This window comes from Asterias rubens, chromosome 5, assembly GCF_902459465.1.
Source record: "Asterias rubens chromosome 5, eAstRub1.3, whole genome shotgun sequence".
NCBI lineage: Eukaryota > Metazoa > Echinodermata > Asteroidea > Forcipulatida > Asteriidae > Asterias > Asterias rubens.
Window position 1 is genome coordinate 11,015,811 of NC_047066.1, and position 16,350 is coordinate 11,032,160.

Genomic DNA, 16,350 nt, shown 5'->3' on the forward strand with positions numbered 1-16,350 from the left:
AAAACCTATAGTAAAGACTCTTGGGCAATTCCAAAGAAATAATTTATGTTCACTTTGTGTTTATGTATCTCATTGTTGTGTTGTTGTTTTTTCCATTATTGTTTTATCTCAGTGTTTGTATTTTTGTTTATCTTATTAAACAATGTAATCTTGCTGTATTGTGCTTATTTCTTTTAAGCATAATGTTTATAATAATTATGTAAACAATTTGTGTACATCATCTTGAGATTTGTGTGCATGTAAAACGCTTTAAAAAAAAAAAATTATTATTATTATTTATTTTTATTTGTGCATGTTTATCCAAGTCACAGGGTCATTTATTTTATTGCTTAAACCATGCAGCGATGAGAACTTTCGGATTTTGATCCGAGGTTTTTTTTTACACCCAAAAAATTGTCTTTTTCTCTTGAAATGACAATACTGTTTCAGTAGCTTATTTGAATCTACAACTCAAGTTTTCTTGGTGCATATACATTTTTGTTTTGCTCGGTCCATTAACAGCGGCCAGCCAAGAACCCGGTTATTAACTCGCTGTAAAGGTTGGCTCCTCACACTGCTATTGGCTAATAAAGTAATAAATGTAGTCATCTGTATTACTTTCTGAACTTTCAGACGTCTGTGTGAGCGCACCCTGTAAAAATGGAGCAACATGTGTCAATGAATCACCATTATATACCTGCATCTGCACCGCCGCCTATATTGGTCAAGACTGCTCTATTCCAGGTAAGGTTCCTTATGGGTTTTTAAGGGTTGGCTTAATAATAACTATGCATGCACTTTTATGATAATTGAGAGATAATGAGAACTTGCAGTATTGACACTCTTTAGTGTTTAGCTGCATGTTACGCGAGCAACGTAATCGTGAACGTCAGTTATTGTGTTGTTAAAATGTCACGTTTTTAGAATACGTGAAGTTACCATTTTCACCTCATACGTGAGCATACAAATAAAAAAGCCCCTAGAGGTGACGTTACCTAGAAACAACACAACTCTTTGAAGTGGATGTTCACGTTTTTGCTCACGTAACGTGCAGCTAAACCTCGCTAATATTACACAAGACTGACTTGTGATGGAAGGTGTGCTCTCAGGACGGACATTGTGTGGTGAGTTTTTGGTACTTTTGGAGCGTTTGGGTGCACCCCACAATGTTTTTATTAAAGGAAATTTTAAGAAAAACTATCATAGACAACACATGGGGAAGGTTTATTTTTTAGGTAGGAACAGCACTTGTTGTGACATTGTGGATTGCCCACCACAATATTATTAAGGGAAAGTATAAAGTTGAGGGAATATATATAGACAACACCCGGGTAACGCCTACGTTGTCGCTTCACTACTGATGATCTACTAGTTGTAGTTGACAGACCTCTGTTGAAGACAACATACATCCATCAGGGACAACTTCCTCTCCTCAAATATTGATGTAGTTTGTTGGTGATCATGTCTCGAAAGATTCTATCATACAAACTTGTTTTGAATGCCATAATGTACTCTTTCCAAAACTTCAGCTGAATTCCCCCTTACGGTATAGTTTCTCTTGGCTCTTTTCATCGATATCTTTACAAACATTTTTCATTTCCAATGTGTAATCTTAAACATTCTGATCTTGTTAGTTCTTAATTGCAATTGGCCACTTGTCTTGGGATCATTGCTCATTCCAGGTAAAATTTTGCATGCTTCCCTCAAATGTCCCAAGTGCCCCTCCCCCTTGGTGTTAAACAGACATTTGTATTGGGCGGTCAAATAATAAATATTTGTTTTTATTTGTTTGTGTTCATTTATTTAATTGTAGTATCAATAAATATTTGTGTATGTATTATTATTATTATTATTATTAGTATTATAGGTTTTCTCGGTCAATTTCGGCAAATGAGCAGCCAATTTAACCACCAATCTATTTTATTTCGCGCGAAATCGAATGCTACTGAAAAGGGTCATTCGATTTCGTTTTATGATTAGTCAAATGTAATGTTGCGTCATTCGATTTTACAAAATAATCATTCAATTTAACAGTTCATCAAAGCAGCATTCACATTCGCAGACGTTTCTTGAGGCGTGTGTGACACACACAAAAATGACGCTCCCATACGCTAAATTGAACAGAGTGCTAAAGAAATTTGATTCGCCCCAAAACGAAATTGAATGGCCGAATTCTGAATTTGAAAAGCATTAACAATGGAGAGGCAAAACAGCTTTTATTCCAACGCATGAAAATGAAATTGACTGCTCATTTGCCGAATTTGACCGAGAAAACCTATATTATTATTATTTTTTAGTGGAGCTCTAAGACTCCGGTTATTTATCACCAGTGAAAACAAAGTACAAACATCTTCAATGGAACATTAACAATTATACCGTTAGATCAACACATTAAACACATTAAGGATACAAGAGGGTAATTAAAATAACAATGAACACGTTTATTTATATATTTATTTTTTAATTGTGAGGGCCTTTTATAATTTATTTAAACATTAATTTGTGCACTTTGTTTTACCCCTATGGGCCGTGGACAAACGAAAATGGGCAAAGGTTTCGAGTGGGCATGCTCATGCCAGTCTGCTCCCTTTTAGTTACGCCACCGCCCCCTCCAACTTTCACATCCACTCAGCACTACTCTTTGATACATACCATGTATTTCAAACACATCATATTGGAGTTGTTCTATTATTGTTTTGTTTTTGGTGCGCATCTTGAGCATTTATTATTATGAGCGTAAGGAGTATTTCTAACAACTGGGGTGATCTGAAAATTGAAAAACAAAAAAGAAATGACCAAAGATATACTTACAACAAATTTGAAAGATGCTTCTCAATTACCCACTGTGGTATGCGGTTCCATGCTGTATTTTTAACGAGAGAAATTACGTTAAGCCATCTGATCATGTCCTCCTTGTTTCGTTTCATATCTCTAACTGATTCCTGTTCATCATTTTATTGTCTCCATCCGACTTTGTCTTGTCTTGTTTGCTTTCAAACAACTTCTGAATCATTCTTTGTACAGTTAAAATAATCTTTATATACGAAAGACTTAAAGCACACCAGCTCAATGCTGTTATTTTTTCTAGCGGCACTGCACTCCAATGGCTTCCACGCCCTTTCATATCATTTTGTAGTGTTTCAATCTGTCATTTCAGACTGTGTTTTCATCCATTAATTTGTTCATGTTGGGTTGTTCTTTGTGATCCTATGATTTTACGAAGTGATATATTTGACCATAGTGAAGAAATTTCCATTGCAATAATGCTGACCGAAGCTCATTATTAGTTTGAGTAAAAAAGGCACTTCCCGAAAACGATTTTTTTTTCTTTTTTCAATTGTTCTTTGTGCGGCAAGTCCATTCGGTACATGATTAAGAAAATTCAATGAAAACATTTGAATGCAATAAATAATTTGGGATCTTGATTCCATGAGGTAGAAATAAAAACTTTGTCACTTCGTAAAGATTTCATTGATTTGTTGGCAATGCTTTGCATGTTTTCATTCAGTTAATCAGACAAATCCATGTGAGCCAAGCCCATGTCAAAACGGTGGAAACTGTTTCAGAGAACAAATGGGCGGCGGCTACTTCTGCCAATGCTCTGGTAACAACACTGGCGTAAATTGTGAAATCGCTGGTAAGTTACATGCGGGTAACAAAGTTCCCCTTTTCTGGCTTGCTGTACACTTTAGAGGTACTATATTGGATGGCGAACTCAAAATTAAATAGTTGTCTGCAATGAAATATTTTGAGCATTTGAATTGAAAGTTATCTTCTGCCTCTAATCTTTTTAACACTCCAATATTTTGCGTGTTGAGCAGAAATGATTTCAGTTGCATGAATTAGTTGGTACCACGCACTCAAAACCACTAATACACTCGATAAAAGTGAGCACGAATTGCTGACGACGGCACAATATAAAGAACATGTTAATTTGTTTTCAACGTATTTATTCATTGGGGCTCTGTAGGTTAGATATTGTGAAACAAAATAACGTGTTATATACAAAAACAAATTGTGTCATAAGCAGTAACACATGCACAAGGTTATTATTTGTCATTTAGTGGAAGCAAAACAAATCCATAAGTTCAACCCAATTTTGGCTGAATTACAATGCAGCTGTAGCTATCTACCAAGATGGTTCAACACTATAAACATGGCAGAAATACGACAATGAAAAGTATGACAGTGAATACCTTCCATAGATAGTGGCATCTTTTAAAATTGTGAAAACATTAAACAGCCATTAAAGGATGATCTCAAATATATAAGATATTACAGTTTTCTAATAGCTGAAGTCAAGAGGAAACATAAAAAATATATAACGAGTCTCTTACATCACGTTAAAACATGGTAAAAATGGGTTTTTTTTTCTCCAGAACGCTCCAAGACAAATTTCTGAAAAACGCGGGGTCAAACAAACCCGCGCGACAAAGGAATCGTGACGTCAGTGACGGCTATTTGATGTGGAAAATAGCGCCCTCAGTTGCCAAACTGGAGAACTGTGTTCAAACCTAATTAGGGGGAAATCGTCACTGGCGTCAAGGGGTTATTGTAATAGATAAGCCGTTTTTGACTCTCGGCTGAAAAAGCCGTGCGGCCGGGTGCATTTTTTGACTCGAATTATTAATTACTAAATGCAAATTTTGAGAGTAAAAATGGTTATTAACCGGTATCTACGATGTCTTTATGGCCATAAAAAGGTTATGGTTGAAATATTCAGATCATCCTTTATTGGCTGTTTAATGTTTTAATCACCTCACCACTTCGTGAAACTTTAATGAATCCTGGCAATGCTCTTGGCACATTTCATTCATAATTAGCTAATGAGACACATCAATGTGAGCCAAATCCATGTCAAAACGGTGGAGCATGTTTCAGGGAGCATAGGGGTATCGGCTACTTCTGTCAATGTAACGATAATCACATAGGCAACAATTGTGAAACAATCGCTGGTAAGTTACATGCGGTTATGCCACCACAGCGCCCTCTTTCTGGCTTGCTTGACAGTTTAGAGCTGAGGTACTTCATGTTTGACATCTCCTGTCGGTTAAAATGTTATTGTCGTGGATAGTAAGTAGACCGGCTATTGGCCTTCTCTGTAGTGTATATTTGTTACTGCTACCTAGTTGTTCTTCTCACTCATCAACTTTCTACTCATCACTAAAAAACAATTCATTGTTTACCCCTGCTTTTTTCTGTATGCTTTCTAACCACATTCATGTATTTCCACTTCACTGCTTATGTTTCACTTAGTTACCTGTTCATGTTTGTTGTGTTGTCATTTAGCCTTCGAGAAAGACTCTGCTAGGGTCGAAACGTCAGACTATTAACTATTTTTTGCACTAAAAAACATCTAACCTTGAGGAAATGCCGCAATGAGTTTTGGGAAGAGTGCATCCTACTAGAATTGAAACTGTAATTGCTACAAGATGTCTTAAATATAACAGTCTGTTGGAACGAGGTAGGGGTAATGCTCATGAAAGCCAATACACCGTATCAAGGGAAGAGATAACTTGGATCTACTAAACTAAAACGTATTTTTATAGGTTCAATCCTACTACTTGTCGATTTGTCTTGATTTGTCTCACCAGTCGCCAATACTTAATGTGATGGAATTCGCTGAATTGTCACACTTATGTTTTCATCAAGACGACTTTGAAACTAAGAATTTTTTATTTATCATTTCAGTTTCATTAAGTCGTCGAAGATTTGGCACGGTTAAGTCGACTTCTTTGGTTAAAAAATAACATTTGTAAAAGATTAAAATCGGGAGAAATTGATTCAAGCTTCTTTAAGATGACACTGTGAGATAAGAGTTCGTTTAGCATAGTAGAATTCACGGCGTTCCTGGGGCATAGCAAAATGGAAATGCTTGTTTTCCTTTGATAACATGTAACCATGTCTTAGTTATTCAGATCAGATGGCTTAGTTTAACTCTCACTAATAAGTAGAACATCTTGTAGAGAAAATAGATAGATTTGCATCACCTTATTTTTAGGCGTACGACTAACTCGGGGGGAGGGGGCAACTGGTTACTAATTGGGGGGGGGGGGGTCAACTGCCCTTTCTTTTTGGGAAAAACAGTAAGAGTAAGAGTTAACAAGATTTGGTAGCCGCAATAAAAAGATGATACATTATGCTTTTGATAGACACGTGACAATTAAGTTCCTTTCCCCCCCCCCACCCCTTAACCAAAGAGTGTACTTTCGCCCATGACCGTCCAATACAAACTAGTTTTATTAGCATCTGCAACAGTAGTGTTAAAACTAGAATAGCCAAAGAGCAATTCTTTAAATTGTAGGTGAACTTAGTTAACTGTCTATTCTTAGTTTAGCTGATTTATGAATCGTAAAATCATAAGTAAAATATCAGAAATTAATGGTAGTATAGTATAACTTGAGTACTAGCAATTTAATTTGAAAAATGGTTTGGGGATGCCGTAAGGTTGTGTGGAACCGAAGTGTTCATTTTGAATGCAGCGGAGGTATCAATTGCCTTCAAAATCCATAACTATAGCCTCTGCAATTTATTATGCCAAGGCAGCCAACAACCACAAAGGAGCGGGAAATTCCTCCAAACCTAACCATTTTGCCCTTCTAATCCTTCACATAGTCTTTTGGCCTTGTTACAAGAGTCCGAAAAAACGGAGGCAACATATTGCCAGTGTATTCCCACATGCAGTTCTATTACAGGCAGATATTCTAACAGTATCTAAATCCCAGAGAAAATGAAGTCAAAATTAAATTGTGAACAATTTGTCCTTTTGAAGATTCCTGAAATTGGTTGTTAGGTCTGTACAAACACTTTATGTCATTTGGCCCTATAATGTGAAAAAGTGTCTTTTGTCAATCTTATAATGGGATTAACGTGGTTGTATATTTCCCCCTTGTCTGTCGCCATTCGCAGCGGGCAGTAGGTGTGACTCTGACCCATGTATGAACGGCGGAACCTGCGAACCCAATATGGCACAGGACTCATACACCTGTAGATGTCTTCAAGGGTTTACTGGAGACAACTGCCAGACTTGTAAGTTTCATATTATTTCCTCTTGTCAATTTGTTCCTTCATTTTTTTCTTTTATCATCAGGATGGAAAGGTCAGAGTTTAGAGTTTGAACTGAAATCAGATATGTTAGTGTACACCCGTGGAATTTTATATTGAAATTTTTGCCACCTGTAAATACTTCTAAGTCTACTTGACACTGTTCCACACAAATTTCTTCAAAATTGAAAGTGTTTTTAAAGTGTTCCCTACGTATCCTCACCACACAGTAAATTGTTTTTTGGTAATTTATCTCGATTTTTTCATCCGATCTTATTATTTTGTTTGCATGATATTTGATTTATTTTAATTTCAGGAGACAGAATTTCTTCGTAGAAATGTTTACTTACTTGAACTATTTCTGAGTTATACTTGTTTTTATGTAATTTGTGATTAATAATGTACCCGTTCTTACATAATCGTGGCACAAAATACTATCATTAGAAGTTCTTGGAGCTAAATGCATACTGTAATATCTAACCAATGTTTAGTTGTCTTATTTTTAACTGTGTGATGTCCATAGTATACACAGTTTGTACAAAGTCAATTATGTTTAAGTTTCTTACTCTGCCTCGTCAACTTTACAGCGGTCGATCTTTGCAGTCCATCCCCATGTAAGAATGGAGCAACGTGCGAGGTATCCGGGACAAACGTCTCATGTATTTGTCCGATGGGATTCAGTGGAGAGACTTGTGAAATGTGTAAGACAGTAAACAAAATGATAGACGTAGGAGATTATGGTTTTAGTTTTGTAGTTGAGACTTGGAATTCAAAGACCGAGACCAAAACTGATTTATAGACACCGGCCATGAAGACTAAAAGAGTATCGAGTCTACCTTCTTGTAAAAGAACACCCGTTTCTAAACAAACGAACGATTCATACATTACAAAGTTATTGAGTAACAACATTTTTATTGTTTTAATATTTTAATATTCAATTGGCACAAACACAAATCATACCAAACAGGCCAAACTCGATGCTTTCTTATTATTACAACGTTTTTTTTTTAATGCCAAAAAATATAATTTTAAGCCTATTAGCCATCACTATTCAATGTCACTTTAACTCAATACGTTACTATTTTTCTGGTTTTCTTGATGAATAAAAAAGTAAGGTCAATATTGTTGATGTTAGTTACAAAGCAGTAAAGCTGCCGGACCTCAATGGTCCAGAAAGAAGGCAGAATGTTCGCGTTTCGAAAGTTAAGTTTACATTGATTGGCTTGACCCAAAACTAACACAATATCCAAGACTACGACAATAAGAAGTTGAAGTTCTATACAATTATTGTTTATTGAGTAAAAAATAACTATGGTTGAGTTAAAATTTAAATCTTGCTTTGGCCGTATTAACGAAGAATCTCTCAAAATGTTGTTGTAAAATGGAATGTGTTCCTAAACACAATTCCTTACTATGTTTTTTTAATTGCAAAGCGACCCCTGACCCGTGTGCGTCATCACCATGCGACAACGGAGCAACATGTGGACTCAACCAATCGGATTCCTTCATTTGTTATTGCCCACAAGGTTTTTCTGGAGACCTATGTGAAATGAGTAAGATGTCAAAAACTCTCTTTCTTAGAATGTTCCTTGCATCATCACTGAGGAGGTGTGAATGTGTTGGCTCTGAAAACTCCAGTGTTCTTTTTAAGAAATGGTTGTTTTTAGAATCAACTTAAGTTCAGGTCTTTCTTGTAGTGTTGCCTGAGTGGACAGTTTTTCCTTCACTGCTCGAAATCATCCTCTTTAAGTCACCTCATCCTTTCAGAGCAAAAACTTAAAGCTGCATAGTTATTTATGTGAAACTTGGTATAGTTTACCTTTTTATTTTATTTTCTAGATAAACTTTACCAACATTCTCGGTAGCCCGGGAAAAAAAAACACGAGAAAAAAAAACCACCGAGGATTTTTGTTTAAATCTTTGTACATGGGTGATACAGAAAAATTTTCACAAATTAGTTATCCAATCAAGTAATTTTTGCCATATTTGTTTAATCCGAATCCTCCTGTCAAGAAATATAAGTGTTTACTTGTCATTGTCAAATTATTTTCTACTGGATGTGGACAATTCAGAATTTGTTTGACAATTTATAAATCATCTGTTTTGGCAAATCCCATGGTTGTAGCTGTAGTTATCTGGCGTGGTACTGGTAGTGAATTCTTCGCATCTAAATGGGCTTAAAAATAGGTTACTTAAAAAAGTAAATGGTGCCATTTTACATGTAGACATATCTTTAGAACAGTTGATGTGTCATGTTAAATTTCAACTTAGCAGGTTCATTCTCAATATTGCACTTTAGATCATTCATGGTGGTTTTAATTTTCTTTGGTAGACCTTTTTTTTCTCCTGGTTATGACCGTCTTGAATTTGAAAATGTGTCATTTCGGGTGATTTTCTTCCTTTCTTTTATAGGTTTCTGTTTCTGATCATATTATATTTGTACGCCAGATATCTCTGGGATCTTACCTTTTCTGTCATAATATAAAATAAATGCTGTGTTTTGTAAGTTTCGCAGCGGTTTTTAAATGATTCTATATATAGGTATATGTTTCTGTACAATCCAGTGTGACAGCACTCTCTGGAATCTGACTTATGAATCTTTTGTTTTAGTTCGTTGTTGTTAAAGAAACTTGAGTTCTTGAGTACTTCTGATTTACACTTCCCATAGAAAGAAGGTCTGCTCATATTTGTCTGTCAACTGTGAATGTATTTCCATTGGGCATTTTGAAGGTTTTTCCTTCCATAACTAAAGCTGAAACTTTCTTCTTTGCCTCCTCTCCATTGGTTTCCTAGCTAGTACGGTGGTTCGCTCGCTTTTCTGAGAGTCCTTGGCTTCACAACCAGGGCCCAATTTCATAGAGCTAAGCAAATTTGCTTAGCATGAAATTTCTTTCTTGATAAAAACATGAATACCATCAAAATTTATATTTGCTGCATATTGCTTGTATAGTAATCAGCTGTTGTTTGCTTATCCTGAAAATCACATGAAAATGGTTGGTAACCCTGTTGTTATCAAGGAAGAAATTTCATGCTAAGCAAATTTTCGTGCTTAGCAGCTCTATGATGAAATAAATGACGTGTACTGATTTGATATTTTTTTCTTGTTTGTCCAACAGTTGTTAGTATTTGCCAGTCAGGACCTTGTATGAATGGTGGAACATGTGCAGCCAGTGGTTCGGGATATGTATGTTCCTGCTCTCCGGGCTACATGGGTACAATGTGCGAGTTGTGTGAGTACAAGTCTATATACAAAAGTATACATTAAATGCACAGGACACTATTGGTAATTACTCAAAATAATTATTGGCATAAAATCTTACTTGGTAATGAGTAATGAGAGCTGTTGGTAGTATAACACATTGTGAGAAAGGCTCCCTCTGAAGTTATGTAGTTTTCGAAAAAGAAGTAATTTTCCAGGAATTTGATTTTGAGACCTGAGATTTAGAATTTGGGGTCTCGAAATCAGGCATCTGAAAGCAAACAACTTCGTGTGACTAGTGTGTTTTTTCTTTCATTATGATCTCACAACTTCGAAGACCAATTAAGCTCAAATTTTCACAAGTTTGTTATTTCATGCATTTGTTGAGATATACGATTTGAGAAGACTAGTCTTTGACAATTAACAATAGTGTCCAGTGTGTTTAAAAGCTGAAAGGGAGTAAGAGGCAAAGGTATTATTCAAGATTGGTTGAGCTGACAAATTGCACACTGTATATAAAATGGTTGATCAACCATATACGCGAGAAAAAAAATAACCTGTGAAAATTAGGGCTTGAATTGATGGGTGAATTAGTGACAAATAAAATTATGTAAAATATTAAGAATGTAACAAACACCTTGCCCTTAATTTCGTTGAACAACCGAAATCAGCTGTTGACCTTTTTCTTTCGAATTTGACTTCGTTTGATATGGAAATATGGCAGACACAAAGAGAACATATCTACCAAACAAGGTACTCAAGGCGCTGAGTATAACAGCCAGGAACACCGGGGCGAACCCCTTCTCTTTTCGATAAGTGCACTGGGTTCTTTTACATGCGTTACGAAGGGCGAAGCAATGGTTAAGTGTATTGCTTAAGGACACAAGTGTCATGGCTTGGGATTCGAGCCCACACTATGCTGATCAGAGTAGTCTTAACTATAGGAAATCCACCCTGCAGCCGATTTCATGAAACATTAGGATTAATTCTATCTCGAGTTAGGACGGGTAACCCGTCCTAGCTTAGGATGGGCACATTGTGTCCTAACGTATAAGGATACGGAATTAAGTCGTCCTAAGTCCTAGGACTAATCCTAAGTTAGAATGAGTTTGGTGAAATCGACGGCTGGTCTCCTTTTGACGTTTTCGTTATCTAGCCATTCAGAGTATGTGCCCGAGGAACTAAGGTAAAGATCTCTTACAGTTAACTTCACAAAACGGTTCAACATGATTTTATTACATTAATCCAATTTGATTTTTTTGACCATAACAGATAGACCATGCACTTCCAGTCCTTGTTTGAACAACGGTACATGCAATGAGGATAACACTGATCCCGACGGCTATACATGCGTGTGCCCTCGAATGTACACAGGAAACAACTGTGAAAGTCCAATGGGTAAAGTACAATACTATTGTTTTGAAACACTTTGTGGACTTGGATACATCCACGCTGTGTTTTTTACTGGACCACAGATTGAATTACAACAACCATTATATACAAAGCACTGTATGCTCAATACTTGCAGCGGACAACAAATTACAGGAAAGCTCGAAACTTTTTTTGTTTTGAAACACTTTGTGGACTTAGATACATCCACACTGTGTTTTTTACTGGACCACAGATTGAATTACAACAACCATTATACAAAGCACCATATTATACTCAAGGCTTGCACCGGAAAAAAATAACAGGAAAGATTGATTTTGTTTTGTTTTGAAACACTATGTGGACTTCAACACATCCACACTGTGATTTGTATAAAACAAAGGACCACAAAGTTAATTGAAACAAACAGCTGTGTGCACTGACATTAAGCACTGTACACTCAGTATCTTACAGCGGGGAAAAATATTAAGAAAGCTCTCTGTATAGGCTCCAGTGCTTGTAAAAACACATTGGTGTGTGTTTAAAGCAATAATAAGATTCTTTATCCCAGATGTAACATTTAATTAATTTGTGTACGTATTTATACTCAATTGCTTTTTTGTTTTTGCTCTGATTTTTTTTCTTGACCGGTACTCAAACTCACACACTCTGCTGATCAGAAACACCAGAGCCTGATTATCGCGTTCTTTTACATTCAATCTGCCAGTTTTATTCAGCAAATATTCTTCCCAGCAGCATCAGGCAATGTTTTGATAAAACTAATTTTAAATTGTGCCTTTCCCATCCAGAATGCCCCATGCAGTATTGTTCGAATGGAGGCACATGTACTGTGGTCTACCAACCAGACGACACAGAGACATATGAATGCGCTTGCCCCAACACACACTCGGGTGACCAATGCGACACCGGTAAGAGACAGTTTACCTGTCAAGTTAGGTTCTTAATCTTAAGATTCTAAATACCCTACAAGATTCACTACTACCAATCCACAAGAGAAGTGTCTTTTTTTTCAAAATACTGATTAAGTCGACAAAAGGATGTGGCACAACACTTTTTTTTGCAATAAGCCGGTTGTGTACATGCCAAGAAAAGTTACAACACAAACAAAGTGATGATGTGTGTGCACTAATGTGACAAAAAGTGATGAAAATGTATAGGTCGGCTGCAGAGGGTAGGGTTGGGCGGTGGGCAAGCTGGGGAATAATGCTTAAAGGCAGTGGACACTATTGGTAATCAAAATCAACCTCACTTGGTAATGAGTAATGGGGAGAGGTTGATAGTATAAAACACTGTGAGAAACGGCTCCATCTCAAGTGACGTAGTTTTCGAGAAAGAAGTCATTTTCACGAATTTGATTTCGAGACCTCAAGTTTAGAATTCGAGGTGGGGAGCTATTTAATGTAGGCCTATTGAAATATTTGTGTGTGCAGTTTGTTGATAATGGGTGGGGGTCAAGGGTTCTCAGCGGGCTCCTAACCCTCCCCGAGTAATCCATTGTCAGTGATTGTATTGAAAACAAAATCAACTTCAAAAGCAAAACCAAAACATGATTAAGCAAAAAAAAAAAAAAAAAACACCAAGGGAATCACTAAACTGGTCAACAAATCCATGCCAAATGTTTTATTACAATTATTGAGGTTCCAGACTGGAACCTTTTTTTTAGTCAATGAGCTCCCATTTATGAGTCAATGGGCTTCCACGCTCGAGATTTGTTTTTAAATGTAATAATTATCCTCGTTTTCCAATTAATTTTATTTAATAATCTTCAGATCGCTGCTCTAACTACTGTTTGAACGGTGGAACGTGCTCAGTCAGCGACACCCTGGTGGTTTCTTGTCAATGTCAAATGGGATTCTCTGGAGACAATTGTGAAGATAGTAAGTTGCAGTTTGATATGTTTGCTTACATTTCAGAATCACTATTGGTAATTAAAGGGAAGGTACACGTTTGGTAATTACTCAAAACAAACATTAACAGAGAGCTTTTGATAGTACAAACTGTTGTGGGAAACGACTCCCTCTGAAGTAACGTAGTTTTTGAGAAAGAGGTTATTTCTCACTAAAAATAATGAAAGACCTCTAGCTATAGAAGTATTTTATTATTATCTGAAAGCACACAAATTCGTCCAAAAGGGTGTTTTTTCTTTCATCATTTTCTCGCAACTTCGATGACCAATGAAGCCCAAATTTTCACAGGCTTGTTATTTCATGGTTATGATGGGATACACCAAGTGAGAAGACTGTTCTTTGACAATTACCAAACGTGTACATTCCCTTTAATAAAAATAATGTTAAACCTGAAAACTGACTTGGTAATGATCAATGAAGAGGTATTGGTAGTATAAACAGTGCGAGGAACTGCTCCCTACTGGGGCAATGTATTTTTTTTTTAGAAAGAGGTAATTTCTCACTCAAGTATTAAAAGACTTCAGGTCTGAAGGCCTGAACTTGTGTGCTTTCAGATGCATAATAAAATACGTCAGGCCTGAATTATTTTATACTAGGCCTCTTAAAGCACACCAGTTTGTGCCACAGGGTGTTTTTTCTTTCACTATTCTCTTGCAACTTCGATGACCAGTTAAGACCTAAATTTTCACAGATTTGATATTTTATGCAAATTTTAGGATATACCAAGTGATAATACTGGTCTTGGACAGTTATCAAAGGTGTCAAGTGGCTTTAAGACGTGTACATGTACTACAGCAAACACTTTATCCCAATCACCCCTATAATAATACGTAAGGGCCACGTTACACCAAGCAAATTGCATAGGCAACCAAATCCGCTCAATCTCTGTGAAGTAAAGTCATTCACAGTTGAATGTATTACAGTTGAATGTTCACATTAATCTTAAAAGCAGTGGACACGTTTGGTAAATACTAAAAAAAAAATTATTACCATAAAACCTTCTTATCTTATCTTATCTTATCTTATCTTATCTAAAATTTTAACGCGTTTGTTATTTTATGCATATGTTGAGATGCACAAACTTTGAAGACTAGTCTTTGACAATTACCAATAGTGTCGACTGTCTTTAAGGATCAAGTCATTGCTTGCAAAATTACGTATTTGCTACCAAAGTGTTCTCGTAGCACGCACTGTATTTGGTGGCCTCCAAGTTGTAAAATTGCCTAATTCACTTGATTCCTTGTCAGTTAAAATATATGTTTAGCACTTAAAATTAAAGCCCCAAGTCATTTAGAAGCGGAGATATTGGGAAATATCGGGTTTGTGGCGGTCATTTTGAAAAATGGCCGCCATGACACTTTCTCCCACTCGGATTGCCTAAGAGTTTTGATATGTTATACAGGATATACTCTTGGTGTGAAACAGTTTAGACTTTCTGTTGCAATTTTTTCCGAGGTCATATAAAACAATGTCTGGACTATAAATGACAAGGCCGTAAAGCTGCGAAGGGGGCAATAGTGCAGTCATATGAAAATGGTCTATTATTTGAGAAATCTTACGTTAATGAAAACTCTTTTTCTTTGCTCAATTTAGCGGCACCAGCTACTTGTGTCACAATGCCATGCGAGAATGGAGCTACTTGTACGGATGTTATGGGCACTGCTGAATGCATGTGTCCAAATGGTTTTAGTGGGGTATATTGTCAGACAGGTTAGTCTCGTTAGATTCTTCTCCACTTAAATGTTCGCGCTATTTTCATTTAAAGGGAATAATATTGAACGGTGATGGCAAGGATAAAATTCAGCAGTGTTTAGTTTGAGTCTGAAAGCTTCTAAACATGTGACCTTTGGATCATTAGTGCTCATCCGAATAAGTCCAATCATCCAATCTACCAATACATTTTGAAATTGTTCAATCTTATCTGAAAACTTACCTTTTTAAGAATGACTTGTCAAAACATATTTGTTGATTAAAATGTTTTATATTTTAATATTGGTGTTTTTCTGTAGTAACAACTGTTTCTTCTGTTTTAACTGTACAACACTTTGTGATGTCTGTGAAATGGAAGGCATTTTTTTAATAATAAATTATTATTATTATTATAATTATCATTATTATTATTACTATCATTATTATTAAGTGATCAGGTTCTAATTGGCGGTCCCCCTATTTTGTCAATTACTCTTTCGGGCATTCGTATAAGGAGGTTGTAGGTTTAAGTCACATAAAAACTAAAATTGCTCTTTGATCGCACCAAAACTAAATTAGATTTCACCGCAGTCAGTTTACTTGATCGATGTCAACTCACTCCACCTTCAAGTAGGAACATTTGCTTATCTTTCCTGTCTGGGTCAAATTTCATAGAGTTGCTTAAGCACAAGCTAAGCATAGCAAAAGTATGCTTACCAGCAGAAGGTGACGAGCCAAACTACCATAGCATTTGCTTTTGAAGACAAACGTTTCATTGTCACCATAGTGATGTGTATTGTGACACCACGCTTTTCTTAGCAACTAAGATCAATTGGCAGTTAAGATCAATATATAAAGATCTTGGTGAAATCAACCCTAGTTATTAATTAATTGCCTCTGTTCTATTGATCAGATCACTGCCAGTTGGTAAATTGTATGAATGGTGGGATGTGCGTACTAAACAACATGAACACAGCAGAGTGTTTATGTCCTGATGGTTTCACTGGAGGAACCTGCCAAAATGGTAAGTTATCAAAATGATGTGAAGTTTCCACACAAAAAACCAGCTACGTCTTCTTACTGTGCCGAAATTTCCCCACTGTTTTGCCCGAACTCGGTAGGTCAGTTTCCCATTGCCCACTG

General features: G+C 36.3%; 1 protein-coding gene across 39 annotated transcripts in view; it reads left to right on the top strand.

Moving 5' to 3' along the window:
* LOC117290624 (neurogenic locus notch homolog protein 1-like) overlaps nt 1-16,350 on the top strand; it is a 61,376-nt gene that overhangs the window by 35,056 nt on the left and 9,970 nt on the right. For 38 of the 39 annotated variants that reach the window (XM_033772128.1, XM_033772129.1, XM_033772127.1 and 35 more), the window contains 10 exons: nt 613-723; nt 6,889-7,008; nt 7,611-7,724; nt 8,457-8,576; nt 10,140-10,253; nt 11,495-11,620; nt 12,400-12,519; nt 13,381-13,488; nt 15,112-15,228; nt 16,121-16,231. In XM_033772128.1, coding sequence (XP_033628019.1) covers nt 613-723; nt 6,889-7,008; nt 7,611-7,724; nt 8,457-8,576; nt 10,140-10,253; nt 11,495-11,620; nt 12,400-12,519; nt 13,381-13,488; nt 15,112-15,228; nt 16,121-16,231 — 1,161 coding nt within the window. The remainder of the gene's footprint in view (nt 1-612; nt 724-6,888; nt 7,009-7,610; nt 7,725-8,456; nt 8,577-10,139; nt 10,254-11,494; nt 11,621-12,399; nt 12,520-13,380; nt 13,489-15,111; nt 15,229-16,120; nt 16,232-16,350) is intronic. The other variant, XM_033772112.1, reaches the window with a different exon arrangement.